We start from the raw sequence: 15,496 nt of genomic DNA on the forward strand, positions 1-15,496 counted from the left end.
AGAAGAGGGTGAGCAGAACTGACCAGGGAAGGCGTCAGGAAGAGGGGATGATTGGGGTGCCTGGGTGGCTCAGGCAAATTTATAGAGACATAAGTGAATCAGTGGTTGCCTGGGGCTGGAGGTGGGAACGGGTCGGGACTGTAAATGGGCATGGAGGGATCTTTTCGGAGTGATGGAAATGTCGAAAAATTGCATGTGGTGATAGTTGCACAGCTCTGTAAATTCTCTAAAAAAATCATTGAATTGCACATTTAAAATGAGTGAATTTTATAGTATGTAAATTATACCTCAATAAAGCTCTTTTAAAAAAGAGAGAAATAAGGGGTTCTCTTCTGGAAGGACAGTAGCATTGAGAGAAGACAGATGTGTGAAATGTTGATAAAGAAGTAGAATTTGTAAGAGTCAGACATTGGTTTTATCTCACAGAGGTAGGATGGTTACCTATCAGATCAGCCAAGTGTCCTTCCTGGGCTTCTACATTTTTGTAAAAAGACATCAACCCTGTCATCTCCTTGGTGGGTTTCAAAGCATATGTATCTGCCCTTAACTGGCAGTATAGACTATCTGCCTCTGGATCCTTATCAAAAAGGATCTGTGGGGTGCCTGGGTGGCTCAGTTGTTAAGTGTCTGCCTTCGGCTCAGGTCATAGTCCCGGGGTCCTGGGATCGAGCCCTGCATCGGGCTCCCTGCTCAGCAGGAAGCCTGCTTCTCCCTCTCCCACTACCCCCTGCTTGTGTTCCCTCTCTCACTATGTCTCTGTCAAATAAATAGGTAAAATCTTTAAAAAAAAAAAAGATCTGTGGTCCATTCATTTCTCTAGGCACTGTTATTCAGCAAATGGCTATTGAGTGCCAGTCATTCTGCAGATAATGGAGCAGGGGATCAAGCAGGTACAGTGTCTGCCTTTATGGATCTGATAGTCCAGCAGTGGGGACAGATGTTACTTACAGTTAAGGTAACTATTGGGTTGGATTTCATTGTGCGATAAGAGAAAATGACATCAACCTGAGATCCGAAGGATAATGCTGGGGTGGGAGTGGGGCTGTAGACCCTGGTCCTATATGCATCCAGCTGGCTTTCCTTGGTGGTGAGTGAGCCTTTGGAGTCCGGGGTATCCGGGGTTGTCTTGGGCCTTAAATTATCTTGGTGTTCCTTATAATTTTTATTGAACTATACATTGTCTTTATGCCATCATTTTGTACAAGCTTGTGTTGGAAGAAATAGCCATACCAGATTCACACTCACTTATTATAGAAATGCTGTAGAAGTTACAGTCTGCAACATCATACAGCATCCCCCTTTTATTGTTGGGACCCATAAGAGAAATTTCCTCCTGATGACTGTTTAGTATTTGCTTTTATATTTTGGCCTTTTAGTCACTCAGAAGCATCCCACTCCATCGAGCTTCAGGTCTCCACACATGGCCATCTCTCTGCCTGGAACGCTCATTCCATTCTTGTTAGGTTTAACCCCTGCTTACCTTCAGCTCTTAGTTCAGGTGTCACTTCTTTAGGGAAGCCTTCCCTAAACAATACCCACTCCCTTTCCTAACTAGGTCTGGTTTTTTTTTTTATTTTTTAAGTAGGCTACACACCCAGCATGGAGCCCAGTGCAGGGCTCGAACTCATGACCCCGAGATCGAGATCTAAGCTGAGATCAAGAGTCGGATGCTTCACTGACTGAGCCATCCAGGTGCCCCCTTGGTCTGGTTCTTTTTTTTTTTTTTTTTGGTCTGGTTCTTAATTGGAATGTTCACAGCACTCTTTTTTACTTAGTCAGTTTTTAGTTGGATGCTTTGTTGTTTGGTAACTTTTTTTGTCTCTTAGAGTGATGGCAGGGAGATCCGTGAGGAGACCGTGCTTCTTTGTTTGCTGCTGTATCTCAAAGTTATAGTATAATATCATGCCCAATAAATATTTACTGAATGGTCGAATGAATGAATGCACTGTGGGCACTAAATCTTGTAACTGTTCATTTTCTCCTTTCCTTTGGTGGTTTGGGAGCTCCGGCCTTCTTGATTCTACCTCCAGTTCTCATGGCATGCATTTTGTGTACTAACATTCCCCTGACTATATACTTCCTTTCTTGACTTCTTCATTTTTAAGTTCCAGTGTGTACTGTAAATTCCTGTAGGCCACTTTAAGCCCTTTGGGAGAAGAAATAATAAACAGTTGGGTATATGAATAGGAAAAGAAAGGGAGAAGTCAAAGGGAAATGTTAGTGCCTTTAACCAGATGCAGGAGAGAAGTTTTCTGTTGTATTGCTTTAATTTTATTTTCATTTTAAGAAGGGGGAAAAAAAGCATGTCCCCTAATTTGGCAGGAAATGCCTCTGAAAAATTTGGGGCCTGTCTCTGCCCTGCTCTGCCCTCTTCCCGGTGGCAGAAGGCTCGGGCTTGGGCTCGGCAAGACCTCCTTGGCCCAGTGGGTGGGTGGGCATGGACCTGTGGATGTTGTCTGTGCAGCTGAGTGTTCCGATCCAGTTGACTTTCCCTTGGGGGAGGGTTTGGGCAGAGTTGGTGGGAACTTGGTTTTTGTTTTTTTTTTTTAACTCTAAGAAGGAGAAAGAAATGAACTTGTCCTCTTGTGTTGCAGATTCAGTGGTTCTTTCCTTTGACTCCGCTGGACAAACACTAGGCTCAGGTACCAATCCCTCCCTCTCTATCCTTTCAGCACTCAGCACTTGGCCACATTTGAAGTGGAGCCTGGTGAGGTTGCGGGGAGGGTATCTGGGGAGGGCAGTGGAATATCTCAGAATGGTGGGAAAGTCTTCAGAAGCTTTTCTGGGGACTCATGGTCTAGAAAGGGGGTGCAACATCCAGAAGACTTTGCCAGTTGCTTTAAAAGTGGGCACTGGAGGAGTTTGGGTAGATGCTCCCTCCTCATTCAGAGTGTTCCAGGCCATATAAAGGGTATGTGTTTTCTGAGCACATATCCTGGCCCAGAGAGTGGGGCAGAAGGCATTGAGAGACCCCAAGCTCTGGGGATGCTAAAGAAGATAATTATCAGGGCTCTCCAGCAAAGTGTCAGGCTGATGAGAGTATGACAGCTTCCTGAGAACATGCACTGTTGCATGTTTGCACGCACGCCCCATATGCTCAAATATACCCCTGCCCCAGGACGCGCACTTACTGTGCACTTGTACCAACCCATGTGCTGGGCCACAGATGCCCTCTCTTCCCCGTGTCTCAGCACAGGACACACAGACTGACATGCCCACTCCTTGGACACCAAATCCCTCCGGCTCGGTGGAGCTTGGCTCTCCCAGGTCGGAGGCAGTCTCCCTGCTTCACATCACTGTGCTGTTGGCGGTGAGCAGAAAGAGGCGTCACTTCGAGTCTTCAACTTGCTGCCATTACGTTGGTGTGGGAGCCCCAGGATGGCTTTACTGTGTGAGAAGAGCACCTCTGGGCATCAAGCCTGCATTTTTAGTTGAAGATGGTGGTTCTTGTAATGGTGGGTGCTGCTTGTGAGTAACAGGGAGGCTTGCCTGGCCTGCTGAGGGCAGTTAATCCATTTTGCTGTCCTTGAATGTTCACAAAGCAGCTGTGAGGTTCAGGCAGTTGTGGATGAGGGAAAAGATGAGTTCAGAGAATGCAGTCATGGCTATGCCTGTTTACTAAGGGCTTCCTATGTGCCAACACCGTGGTAGGTGCTTCAGACATGTTTTGCAAGGTGGATAGTGTATCTTTGATTGTAGATGAAAGAAACTGATGCTCTGAAGGGTAAAGTAACCTGTCTGGGGCCACTCAGATCTGTCCACCTCTGCAGCTCATACTGTCTCCCTTGTTATCTTGCTCTCTCATACCTCGTATGCTTGAGATGTACTCCACCCAGATGCTGAGACATGACAGATCACTTTAAGAGAGAGTGGACAGAGAGAAAGTTTTTAAATAGACACAAAAGTTGTGTCTACTTTTATAGGAAAAGATTGATCAATTTTATTACATTAAAGTTAACTCCTCATTAATCAAAAAGACACCATTAAGAGAGTGATAAAAGCAATCCAGATTGCAAAAAAGATATTTATAACCCAACCACCCAACAAGGGGCATGTTTCCAGAATGAAGAACTACAGAAATCAATAGGAATAAAGAAACAACCCAGTATCGAAATAAGCAAAAAGGCCTAAGTAGGCACTTCACAAAAGGGGAAATCCAGATGGCCAGTAAACTTATGAAAAGGTGTTCGATTGCATTTTGCATTGCTACCTAGGGAAAGGCAAATCAGGATTACAGGGAGATACCACCGCATCTCTACTAAAATGGCAAAACTTGAAAAGCTTGCTATTCCAGTGTTGGTGATGATGTGGTACAGTGGAAGCTCTGAGTCTACTGGCCAGAGGGTAAGCTGGTTACAACCCCTTTAAAAAGACCATGTGGTATCTAGTAAAATTTGAATATACGCATACCTCATGACCCGGCTTTTCCTCTCATGGATATATTCCCTACATAAATGGATGCTTCTATATGTACCAGGATATGTGTACAAGATACATGTACAAGAATCTCTGTCATTGGATGCAGCTAAAGGCCTGGACAGGTGCATTTAGCAGCTATTTGAGGACTCTGAAATATCAATAGTAGCAGACAGATTGGGGAAGAAGACTAGAATTAAGAGTGCTGCCACACAGTCAGTGAATTTCTCATTTTTCCCCTGGTGTCCCATGTCCTAGACTCAAGCAATGCACATCAGGGCACAACCAGAGGGAATTTCAGAAGACCTCTAGTTAGGGCTCTGGGGCGGGAAAGGGGCTCTAAGGCTCAGGCAGAGGGGAAGTCTTCCAGGGGTTGTCTTCTCCTGTGTTCTCTTGGGCCTTAGTCCCCAGGCAGTCCCACAGTAGTGGTGCTGGTGGTGGTTTCCGTGGCAGCATGGGGTCTTCAAGCACCTAAAACTGAAGGAGGGAAGCCTTCCTCTCTGATCAGAGGACGTGTAATCCCAGGAGGGTGGGGTGAAATCGGTTGCTTTTTTTCCCTCCGCCTTCCTGCTGGTTGGATTTGAGTAGTTTGAGAAATGTGTGGCAGAATGTGGTAACTGAGTTCCCGGCTTTGAGGCCAGAGAACCAAGAAGGGGAGGCCTAGTGAACTGGAAGGTGCAAGGAGAAAACAGAGGGAAGAATTCAGGAAAGTGATTCCAGAAAGTTACTTACAACCTTCTGGGCTAACCCCTGAGCTGTGCATGCATGCGTCGGATTCTAACCAACATACCAAAGACTTTGAGAACTGATCTGAAAGACAGACCGCTGCCTGAGTCCCAGACTGGACAGTGGGTGGCGCCCACAGAGGACACACCTGAGTAGGCTTTGAAACTGGAAGTGACATTGAAACCACAGCCCATGGAAGGCTGGTCAGAACTTGCCACCTAAATCCAACCTGGTTGAGAGTCTGGTAGAACAAAAATGTCAACATTCTCTACTGGATTTATTTATTTACTTACTTACTTACTTTTAAAGATTTATTTATTTTGGGAGGGGTGCGTGTGAGCAGGGGGAGGGGCAGAGGGAGAGAATCCTCAAGCAGACTCCCTGCTAGGCGCAGAGTCTGACACGGGGCTTGATCCCAGGACCCTGAGATCATGACCTGAGCTGAAATCAAGACTCAGACACTTAACTGACTGAGCCACCCAGGCGCCCCTCTCCACTGGATTTAAATAAGACCTAAAGTTTCATAACTTCATATTCAAAATATCCAAGGTATAATCCAGAACTACTTATCATGTGAAGAACCAGGAACATCTCAACACAGATGTTGGAATAATCTGACAATGACTTTAAGTAGCTATTATAAAAATGTTCCGCAAAATAAGAGCAAACAGTGTTAAAACAAAAAAGATAGAAACTGTTAGGCCCTCTCCCCCCAAAAAAAAGATATTAAAAAAAAAGATAAAAAAGAACCAAATGGAAATAAAGGAAAAAAAATACAATACTGAAATTTTTAAAAACTCAACTGAATGGACTCAATATCAAAATAGAGACAAAGAGGAAAGAACCAATGACCTTGAAAGGAAAGCAATAGGAATTATCCAGTGTGAACAACGAAGAAAAAAGAGTTAAAAAGTCGAGCAGAGCCTCAGTGATGAGTGGGGCAATACCAGAAGGTTACTGTCTGCTGTTGGAACCCAGAAGAAGAGGAATAGTGCAGTGCAGAAGAGACATACAAAGGAATAATGGCTAAATCTCCCCAGATTTGGTGCCCACGTGGGGTTTATCTGTTAACTGGTGAAGAAAAAGTATTTGACAAAAATTCAACATCTACTCCTGATAAAAACTCTCAGTAAACTTAGAAGGGAACTTCTTCAACTGGATATGAGGCATCTCCAAACAACCTACAGCAAACAGCATACTTCATGGTGAGAAACTGCTCTCCCTCTGAGATCAGGAACCACTCCTGCAAGTCCTAGCCAGTGCAGTAGGACAAGAAAAAGGAACAATGAGAATACAGATTGGAAAGGAAGGAGTAAAACTGACCCTTCTTGTAGGTGACATGAATGCCTCCATAGAAAATCTCAAGGAATCTACAAAAAAAACCCTCCTAGAACTAATAATTGAGTTTAGCAAGATGATGGGATATAAGGTCAAAACATAAAAAATTAATTATATTTCTATATACTAGCAATGAATAATTAAAAATTTAAAAAAATTAACAGCAGCCCCTCTCCAAACCAAAATACTTACATGTAAATCTAATGGAATGTGTGTGGGATCTGTGCACTCAAAGTGGTTCCTCTCCCATTTTTTTTTTTTAAAGATTTTATTTATTTATTTGACAGAGAGAGACACAGCGAGAGAGGGAACACAGCAGGGGGAGTGGGAGAGGGAGAAGCAGGCCTCCTGCGGAGCAGGGAGTCCGATGCGGGGCTCGATCCCAGGACCCTGGGATCATGACCTGAGCCGAAGGCAGACGCTTAACGACTGAGCCACCCAGGCGCCCTCTCCCATTTTTTTGTCCCCGTCCCCCCAAGTGTTCAAGCCACAGACCTGGCAACCACTTTGATTGTTGCCCCTCCTCTCTCCCTTTCTCACTTTTTCTGTATTCACAGTGTGTCCTTGTCCAGCCTTTTTCTAGCAGCTCTGTCCAAGGTACCATCTTCTCTCCCCTGGGTAAGGAAACATCTACTGGTGTCTCTGCTTATTTGTCACCTCCTGGTAGTCCATTCTCCACACTGTAGCCAGAGTGATCTTTTAAAATGTAAGTCAGATCATACCTTGTTCCCGCTGAAAGCTCTCCATTGACTTCATGGTGCACTTAAAATAAAATCCAAACTCCATGACCTACAGAATCCAATTTGCCGGCTCCCACTCCAGTTTCTCTGGAATCATCTCAACACTTGTGTGTTAGTCCATTTTGTCCCTCACTGCCCTCAAGCCACATTGGCCTTCCTGCGAGTCCATGAATAGGCCAGGCCTCTTCCTGAGTCAGGGCCTTTGTGCTCAGTGTCTCTTCATCCTAGAATGCTTCACTCCTGCTTCCTGTGACAATCCCAGGTCTGTGTTCAGATATGCTCTCTGCAGGAAGGCCTTCTTGGACCACTGCACCTAAAGTAGTCCATTCTCTTGACAGCCAGTCCTTCTCTAAAAAGGTATGTCTTTATTTCTTAGCACTTATCCTTCCTTCAAATTATCTGCTGTTTACTTGCTTATTGTCAGTCTCTCCCAGTAGAATTTGGCCAGGGACCTTGCCTGTCTTGTTCATCACTGTGTCCCTGGAACTTAGAGAACAGTAGCTGGCATATAATAGGTGCTCAGTGAATATTTGTTGAATGAAGAGTAGAAAAATAGAAATGGTGATGTCCATCACGCAATGGGTACTTAAGGATTACATAAAAAAATGGCACATGCATATGGTGGAATACTGTATAGCCATTAAAAATGATGATGTAGACAACCCCAGTGCAGCTCTTCCTACCCACAGGTCCTATGTCTGTGCCTTAATAAAACTACCTTTTTTGCACTGAAAAAATAAAGATAAAAAAATTAAAATGATGATGTAATTTTATTTTTATTGACACAGAAGACATTGAGGATATTGTTGAGTGAGCAAAACAGGAACAAAGAGCATGTATATTGAGGCCATGAGTAAGTAAACTTATATATGCACATTTACACATGTATTTATGGAAAGAGAGATTTCTGGGAAGATTTTCACCAAAATGTTTATAGCAATTAACTTTAGATAATGGGAATTTCAAATGATTCTTCATTCTTTAAAAATCCAAATGAAAAAAAACTTATTTTATGGTTAATAAATAGCATGTGTTAATCCTACAGCTGGGAAAAAAGAAAATTAATTTTTTTTGGAGACAGGGACTCTGTCTTATTTTTTTTTTTTTTAAGATTTTATTTATTTATCTGAGAGAGAGAATGGGAGACAGAGAGCATGAGAGGGGAAGGGTCAGAGGGAGAAGCCGACCCCCCGCTGAGCAGGGAGCCCGATGTGGGACTCAATCCCGGGACTCCAGAATCATGACCTGAGCCGAAGGCAGTCGCTTAACCAACTGAGCCACCCAGGTGCCCGACTCTGTCTTATTTTATATAATAATTGCTTGGTAATTATTTGTACTTATCTGCCCTACGAGGTGGTAAGCTCCATGAAGTTTAAGATACCAACTGCAGAGTGAGCCACTTTTGCTATGTCTTGTCCCAACTGCTCTTTTGTCATGCCATCTGCCAAAATTCTCCTGCAGCTTCGTGCAAGATGCCCTGGCATGGTCTGGACACACTTGCTAGAATACAATTGAATTCCCTGCATGCCCTCCTCAGGGCATGGCTATTTTCCCAGGACAGAGGAGAAATAGGGGCATGACGCGTTTGCCACACTGGCTGGGCTGGGGCTCCAGCCTCCCAGTGAAGTTCCACTTTCCGTTGGCCCCAGGTGTGTCACGCTGGAGAAGAGCTGTGCTGTGCTGGGACGGAGCCAAGTCACAGGGGACCACAACTTACCAGGAGCTTCTTGCGAGGCCTCTCCCCTCCCCCACACCAGTGTGCACCCATTTAAGATTGGATTTCAGTTTGTGAACTTCTGAGTTATTTTACTGGGTCACTTAATTTAGTCTAGGTCAGTGCATTTTTCTGTGTTTATTTTATAATATTGCTTTTCCTATTTTAGTTTGTCTTTGATTAATTGATCCTCCATTATGATTTATTTCCCTGACTTGAGATGATGTGGGAGCTGTTTGCATTTTGGCCAGCCCCTCTGGGCTGTTGCTGACTCCCATGATTCCTGTGGGGGCCTGGCTGGGGCCTTTTGCCATCACCCTGGGGCAGAGGGGTGGCGGTAATAGATAATTGCCCTCCCAGCAGCTACTCTCTTCATATGTGGGTCTGCAGTTCTTGTAGCCTCTGAGAGTCAGCGTGGCATAATTTAAAGAAAAGAAGCTTCAGAGTCAGACTTGTGTTGGTTCAGCTGGTCCACTTACTGGTTGGGCATCTTGAACATGTTCTCTCTGCTCTCTAAGCCTCTGTTCCCTCATCTGTAGAATGGAGACAGTGCCTGCCCCGTAGGGGCTTAAGGATTAAATAGAGAGTGTAGGTAAAAGTACTGAGAGTAGTGTGAATACGCAGTAGGTGCTCGATAAACAGTCATTCCCCACTTTCTCCCTTCGCCTGCTGTGTCTGACAGTCCATTTGCAACTGTTGCCAACTTTCTCCTTCACCCAAGCCATGACCTATATTACTTCTGTTTAATACAGCTTATGACTGTTTTTGGAGACTGTGCAGTGCCATTCCTTCGGAAATGAGAGACCTGTTTCGGTTAAGATAGGTCCTTGTTCCATTTACCCCTCAGCCCTTTGCACTTAGCAATTCATCATAGCTCAGAGACTGGAGCCAAAGATGACCCTTTTAGAGAAGATCTGGCTGCAGAGCTTCTTCCTTAATGTGGTTGGAGTTTTCTTGCCTGTTGGCCTGTCCTGTCTGTCTGGTTTGCGTGCATATCCGTATCTTTATCCCATAAACTTTATATACCCCAGCAGTGTTCTTCAAACTGTTCCTCTTCATGGGAAATGTTCACCGATGTCATCAGCAGCCATTAGTTACTAAACATCTACTTTGTGCGGATTATAGGGACAGCTGATGGGATTTTGTGGTTGTTCTTTAGAATGAAAAAGGGAAGTGGGTCACTGGAGACCAAAAATGTCAGTAGCACAGTTGGCTTACGGTGTGCACCTGTGTTCCAGAAATTCCATTCTGGGGCTCCGTGGCCTAATGATGAGGTTAGAGTAGGATACTTGGCTGGGGGAGGTCTCCCTTCACCCTAGAATAGGATCTCGCTATGTAGTGCGGTGTTCCCAGCTGTTCACACGTGAGAGCAGAGGTTGAGAATGATTCTGTTCGTACACCATGCTAAAATAAACAGGAGGGCACTTAGGGTTATCTAAATCGGGCATTGTGAGAGCATTTATAATTTTCTTTACAGAATTATGAACAAAATGAAATACAAAGTATTATGGAATATATTAAATGTTGAACACAAATAGGCATTTTCAAATTTTTAAGTGAAAAGCTTGAGCTTATTTCAGTGTTCATAATTTTTTATATCAGGGTTTATGCCTCAGAGGTGGTCAGTTTTCATAAATGTTCCATATATGCTTGAAAAGAAAGTGCATTCTCCACTTGTTGGGCGTAAGGTACTCTGTATATCAGTTCAAATTTATTAATTGTTCTGTTCAAGTCTTTTGAATTCTCACGGATTCTGTGAGCCTGGTTTTTCAGTGGTTCTTGTGTTTCCCATTATGATGACAGGAGACTCGTATATTTCTCCTTGTAATTTTGTTAATTTTGTCTTACAGAGAGAGGTTTCATCACCACGTGCATACACACTTTAGTGTATAGTCCCCTTTTGTTTATGTCCAGTGTCTGAACCTTCTAGGAGTTTGCATGAGCTCAGAACACCGATTTGGTCCTTTGGAACGGCAGTGGAAGAGTTAATGGTTAATTTCAAAGGCTGTAGCCATCTGAAAAAGCACTGCGTGCATTCATGGGTCTGACGTGGTACAGGTGTGGGAGAAGAGCAGAGATTTGCATTATCCATGCCACTTCCCACCTGGAGCCAGGCAGAGGACACACGTGTGCTCTTTGGTCAGGGATTTTTATAATGCTGACCTTTGCTAAGGTCCAGAAGCTAAGGCAGGAAGCCCAAACCACCAGACTAAACATTTCTCCTTCACTGAATAGCTGTGGGCTTGCTGCTTTGACACCTGAGGAGAGAGCACCTTCAGGCCCGGGGGGGGGGGTGCTGCAAATGCACATCAGCCTACGTTGTGCGCAGCTGATTTGCGAGTCCCAGAGTCTTCTGTGCTTACCACAGATTTGGCATCAGTGGACAGCCGGTGAGACCCAGGCTTTACTGCCAGCTTCCCCAGATGCAAATCAACCCTGAAGAGTCGGTACACTCACAACAGCATTTCTGTTGTCTAAGCTGCATTCACATGCAACTTCAGAAACACATTTGTATACAGTGAGATGTTCTGGGATCTACAGCCTTGCCCGCACCTGATAGTAAGAAACTCTGCTCCTGTGTCCCAGAGTGTTATGCCTCTGCCTCCCTGGTTGCTTTCTATTCTAGTTTACATTTCCTAAAGATTAGACTTCAGCTTTCCTGCTAGTCTGGGAACTCCATGAGGAACAGGGCACAGATCAGACCACCAGTAACCAGCTTCTGAATGTGAGAGTGCAGTGCTGGTCAGGTCCGATCTCTGGCTGCGCTGGACATGGGGTTAGTCACTCAGGAGCCTCAGGAAGTCTTTGTGGTGAAAGTTAAGTTTTAGGCTTTTATAAATGACAGGAGGGAATTGCCTGGGCAAATGTGGAGTCCTCAAAAGGGAACCCCAAAGTAAAAGCCAGGAACGGAAATGGGGGAGGAGTGCCTAAGAAGAGCCAGGGCAGGTGACTGTGACGTAATCATCCGGGTGGGCTGGGAGCGCTGTAGAAGGTGGCCGGGCTAGTGACAGGGAGCTTCAGCTGCTGCCACCATTGGTGCACAGTTCCTGGTGCCCCCTGCAGCAAGGGGTGGAAGGACACAGAGAATCCAGGTCTTAGGGCTACTCATTAGGCTCTCTTGGTCATCTGGTCACTCCTTTCATTCTTCCATTTGTTTAGCACATTGATGGAATACCAACCTCTGTGCCAGGCCCTATACAAGATATATATATAGTTAGGATTGTTTAATTGCAAGCAACAGAAACTGAACTCGGCTAACTTAAAGAAAAAGGAATTTACTGGAAGGTCATGGGTACCCATAGAACCAAATTAAATGTCATACAGCTGGCCCTCAGAAAGAACACGAAGGGCAGTGCCAGGAATCTAGATTACAACAAACAGTCCATTCCTTCAGCACCCTGTTTTACTCCCTGGCACCACTCCGCTTAAGAGGGAAAGAGTCCAACTAACTAACCTAGCTTTTGTCAAGTGCCTCTGCTCTGGGCAGGCAAATCCTGTTGACAGTCTCACCACTTGCCTGTAGGAGAAGAAGGGCAGTTCCTTAAAAGAAATTCAAGGGGCTTGTTTCCAAAGGAGGACAGAAGTGCCAAGAGGACAAATGATTGTTAATGCTCTAACACTGTGTTAGAGGAGCATGAAAGAGGGGGCACAACCTAGGCAGGAGGGTCAACGCATGCTCTTCTGAAAGAGTAGATTTGCACTAGGGTCTAAAGGATAAGCGGGAATTAACCAAGTAAAGAGGACACATTTCAGACAGAAAAACACTGCTTCTAAGAAAAAGTCTTATATTGAAACAGCTCGTGGCTTATTCAAGGAACGGAAAGAAGGCTGGAATGGCCTGAGCAGAGAGCACAGTGGGGAAGACAGTGCAGTTGGAGATGGAAAGGTAGGTAAGGGCCAAGCCAAGAAGGTCCCTGTAGTGCTGCTGAAGTACCTGTTAGATTTTGCTTTGACAACTGTATCTTGAAGGATGAGTGGGTGTTTGCCAAGTCAGCAGGGTGAGTGAGGGCATTGCAAATAGAGGAAACATTGTCTGCAGTAGCTCTCAGGCAGAAAGGCTGCCCAAAGGGGAGTGGCGGAAGGCGAGGCCGGGAGGACAGGTACAGACAGATGAAGAGTTTGCCGCACGGCCTGAGCAACAGTGCCCATCCAGGAAAAGCAGTGACCGCAACGTAGGGAGGAGGATCTGTATTTAGAAATGAGAGAGGGTGCACCAAACATGTCTTTCTTGGAGGACTGAATGGTAAATGGTACTAGCAAACAAAACAAAAAATAGGGCTGGGGGACAGGGTGCAGATAAGTCTGATTTGCAGTATTTCGAGTTTGAGGTGACCATGGGTCACTTAGGAGCAATGTGTAGAGAATAACCCAATGTGGAAAGGGGTTGGGAATAATGTTTTAAGTGAAGGGAAAAGCATGTATGAAGGCCGGCCTAGAGATGTCAAAGATACTTTGGAGGAAAATAAAGTAGCTCAGTCTGGCCAGAGCATAGAATTTGGCAGGGGCAGAGTGGGGGTGGTGCAGGCATTCCAAGAGTAAGGTTGGAATGGTTGCTATAGATCAGATCCTGATGGACCTTATGAACCAAGAGACTGAGATTCGTTCTTAGAACAATAGAGGGCATTCAGAGGTTTTCGGCAGTTATTTTTTTAAAATATTTTTTATTTTTTTTTAAGATTTTATTATTTATTTATTTGACAGAGAGACACAGCGAGAGAGGGAACACAAGCAGGGGGAGTGGGAGAGGGAGAGGCAGGCTTCCCGTGGAGCAGGGAGCCTGATGCAGGGCTCGATCCCAGGACCCTGGGATCATGACCTGAGCCGAAGGCAGACGCTTAATGACTGAGCCACCCAGGCGCCCCTTTATTTACTTATTTGACAGAGAGAGAGAGAGAGGGAGAGAGGGAACACAAGCAGGGGGAGAGGGAGAGGGAGAAGCAGGCTTCCCGCCGAGCAGGGAGCCAGATGCGGGGCTGGACCCCAGGACCCTGGGATCATGACCCGAGCCAAAGGCAGACGCTTAACAACTGAGCCACCCAGGCGCCCCGGCAGTTATTTTTTTTTAAAGATTTTATTTATTTATTTGACAGAGAGGGGCATATTAAGCAGATATGACATGACCATATTTGTCCTATAGAAAGATAGCTCTGGTCACATCAGGAAGAATCTGTTAGAGAGGGATAAGACAGGAAGCAGGTAATCCAAATGAGAGGTGAAGCTGGCTTCTTAGTCAAGGATAGTAAAAACGGACAAAAGTAAGTGGGTTTGAGATCCATTTAAAAGATGAAATTAAAAGAACATGGTAATTCATGCACCCCAATGTTTATAGCGGCATTATCTACAATAGCCAAATTATGGAAATAGCCCAGGTGTCCATCAACAGATGAATGGATAAAGAAGACGTGGTATATATACAATGGAATACTACTCAGCCATAAAAAGGATGAAAGCTTGCCATTTGCAAGGATGTGGATGGAGCAAGAGAGTGTTATGGTAAGTGAAATAAGTCAGAGAAAGACAAATACCATATGATTTCCTTTATGTGTGGAATTTAAGAAACAAAACAAATGAGCCAAGGGGAAAAAAGAGAGAGAGAGGCAAACCAAGAAACAGACTCTTAACTACAGAGAACAAACCGGTTATCAGTGGGGAGGTGGGTGGGGATGGGGGAAATAGGTGACGGGGATTGAGGAGTGTGCTTGTTGTGTTGAGCACTCGGTGATGTAAGTGTTGAATCACTAAATTGTACACCTGAAACTGATATTACACTGTATGTTAACTAACTGGAATTTAAAAACTTTTAAAAAAAAGGACATGGTAATTAAATAAGAAGGAAATAGGAATCAAGGAATTCTCTCAGGTTTCAAGCTCGGCAGCTGGATGAATAGTGGTACCATTCATTAAGGCAGGGACTACAGGAGAAGAACCAGGTTCTGCACGTGTGAGAGTGGTGAAAGAGAACTCTCTATGGGGCAGCCTGAATTTCAGGTGTCTGTAGGAAGCAGATATGTCCAGCAGACAGCTGGGTATACAAGTCTGGACCTCAGGAGAGGAAAAGCTCAGACTGAAGACTGAGACTAAAGTCCACTTTGCTCTGATCTTAACCCTACAAAGCTTAAAAGCAAGCCTTGAAAGGATCAAACTTTTAAGTAACTTAACTGCATCTCAAAAATAACTAAGGAATGCACAAATATCCTGCACCCAACAAAGTAACATTCACATGGCTGGCATCCAATCAAGAATGACCAGGCTCATCTGAAACTAATACAGCACTGTATGTTAGCTATACTGGAGTTAAAATAAAAAACTTAAGGGTGCCGGGCTGGCTCAGTCAGTTAAGTGTCTGCTTTCGGCTCAGGTCATGATCCCAGGGTCCTGGGATCGAGTCCCATGTCGGGCTCCCTGCTCAGTGGGGAGTCTGCTTCTCCCTCTGCCTCTGCCCCTACCCCTGCTTGTGCACACTCCCTCTCTCTCTCTCTCTCTCTGGCAAATAAATAAATAAAATCTAAAAATAACCTTAAAATTAAATTAAAAGTTTAAAAAATATATAAATATATAAAGA

General features: G+C 44.7%; 1 protein-coding gene across 9 annotated transcripts in view; it reads left to right on the forward strand.

The window, feature by feature from the left end:
* The window catches only part of ST3GAL3 (ST3 beta-galactoside alpha-2,3-sialyltransferase 3), a 179,128-nt gene that overhangs the window by 63,742 nt on the left and 99,890 nt on the right, over positions 1-15,496 (forward strand). For 4 of the 9 annotated variants that reach the window (XM_081818281.1, XM_081818288.1, XM_081818283.1 and 1 more), the window contains exon 3: positions 2,595-2,642. The exons of 3 other annotated variants lie outside the window; for them this stretch is intronic. In XM_081818281.1, the coding sequence (XP_081674407.1) occupies positions 2,595-2,642 (48 nt within the window). Of the gene's footprint in view, positions 1-2,594; positions 2,643-14,281; positions 14,428-15,496 lie in introns of those variants that run through there. 2 more of the 9 variants (XM_081818287.1, XM_081818285.1) reach the window with 2 other exon arrangements.

Source organism: Leptonychotes weddellii, chromosome 4 (genome assembly GCF_054177405.1).
Source record: "Leptonychotes weddellii isolate Sample4059 chromosome 4, ASM5417740v2, whole genome shotgun sequence".
Classification (NCBI taxonomy): Eukaryota; Metazoa; Chordata; class Mammalia; order Carnivora; family Phocidae; genus Leptonychotes; species Leptonychotes weddellii.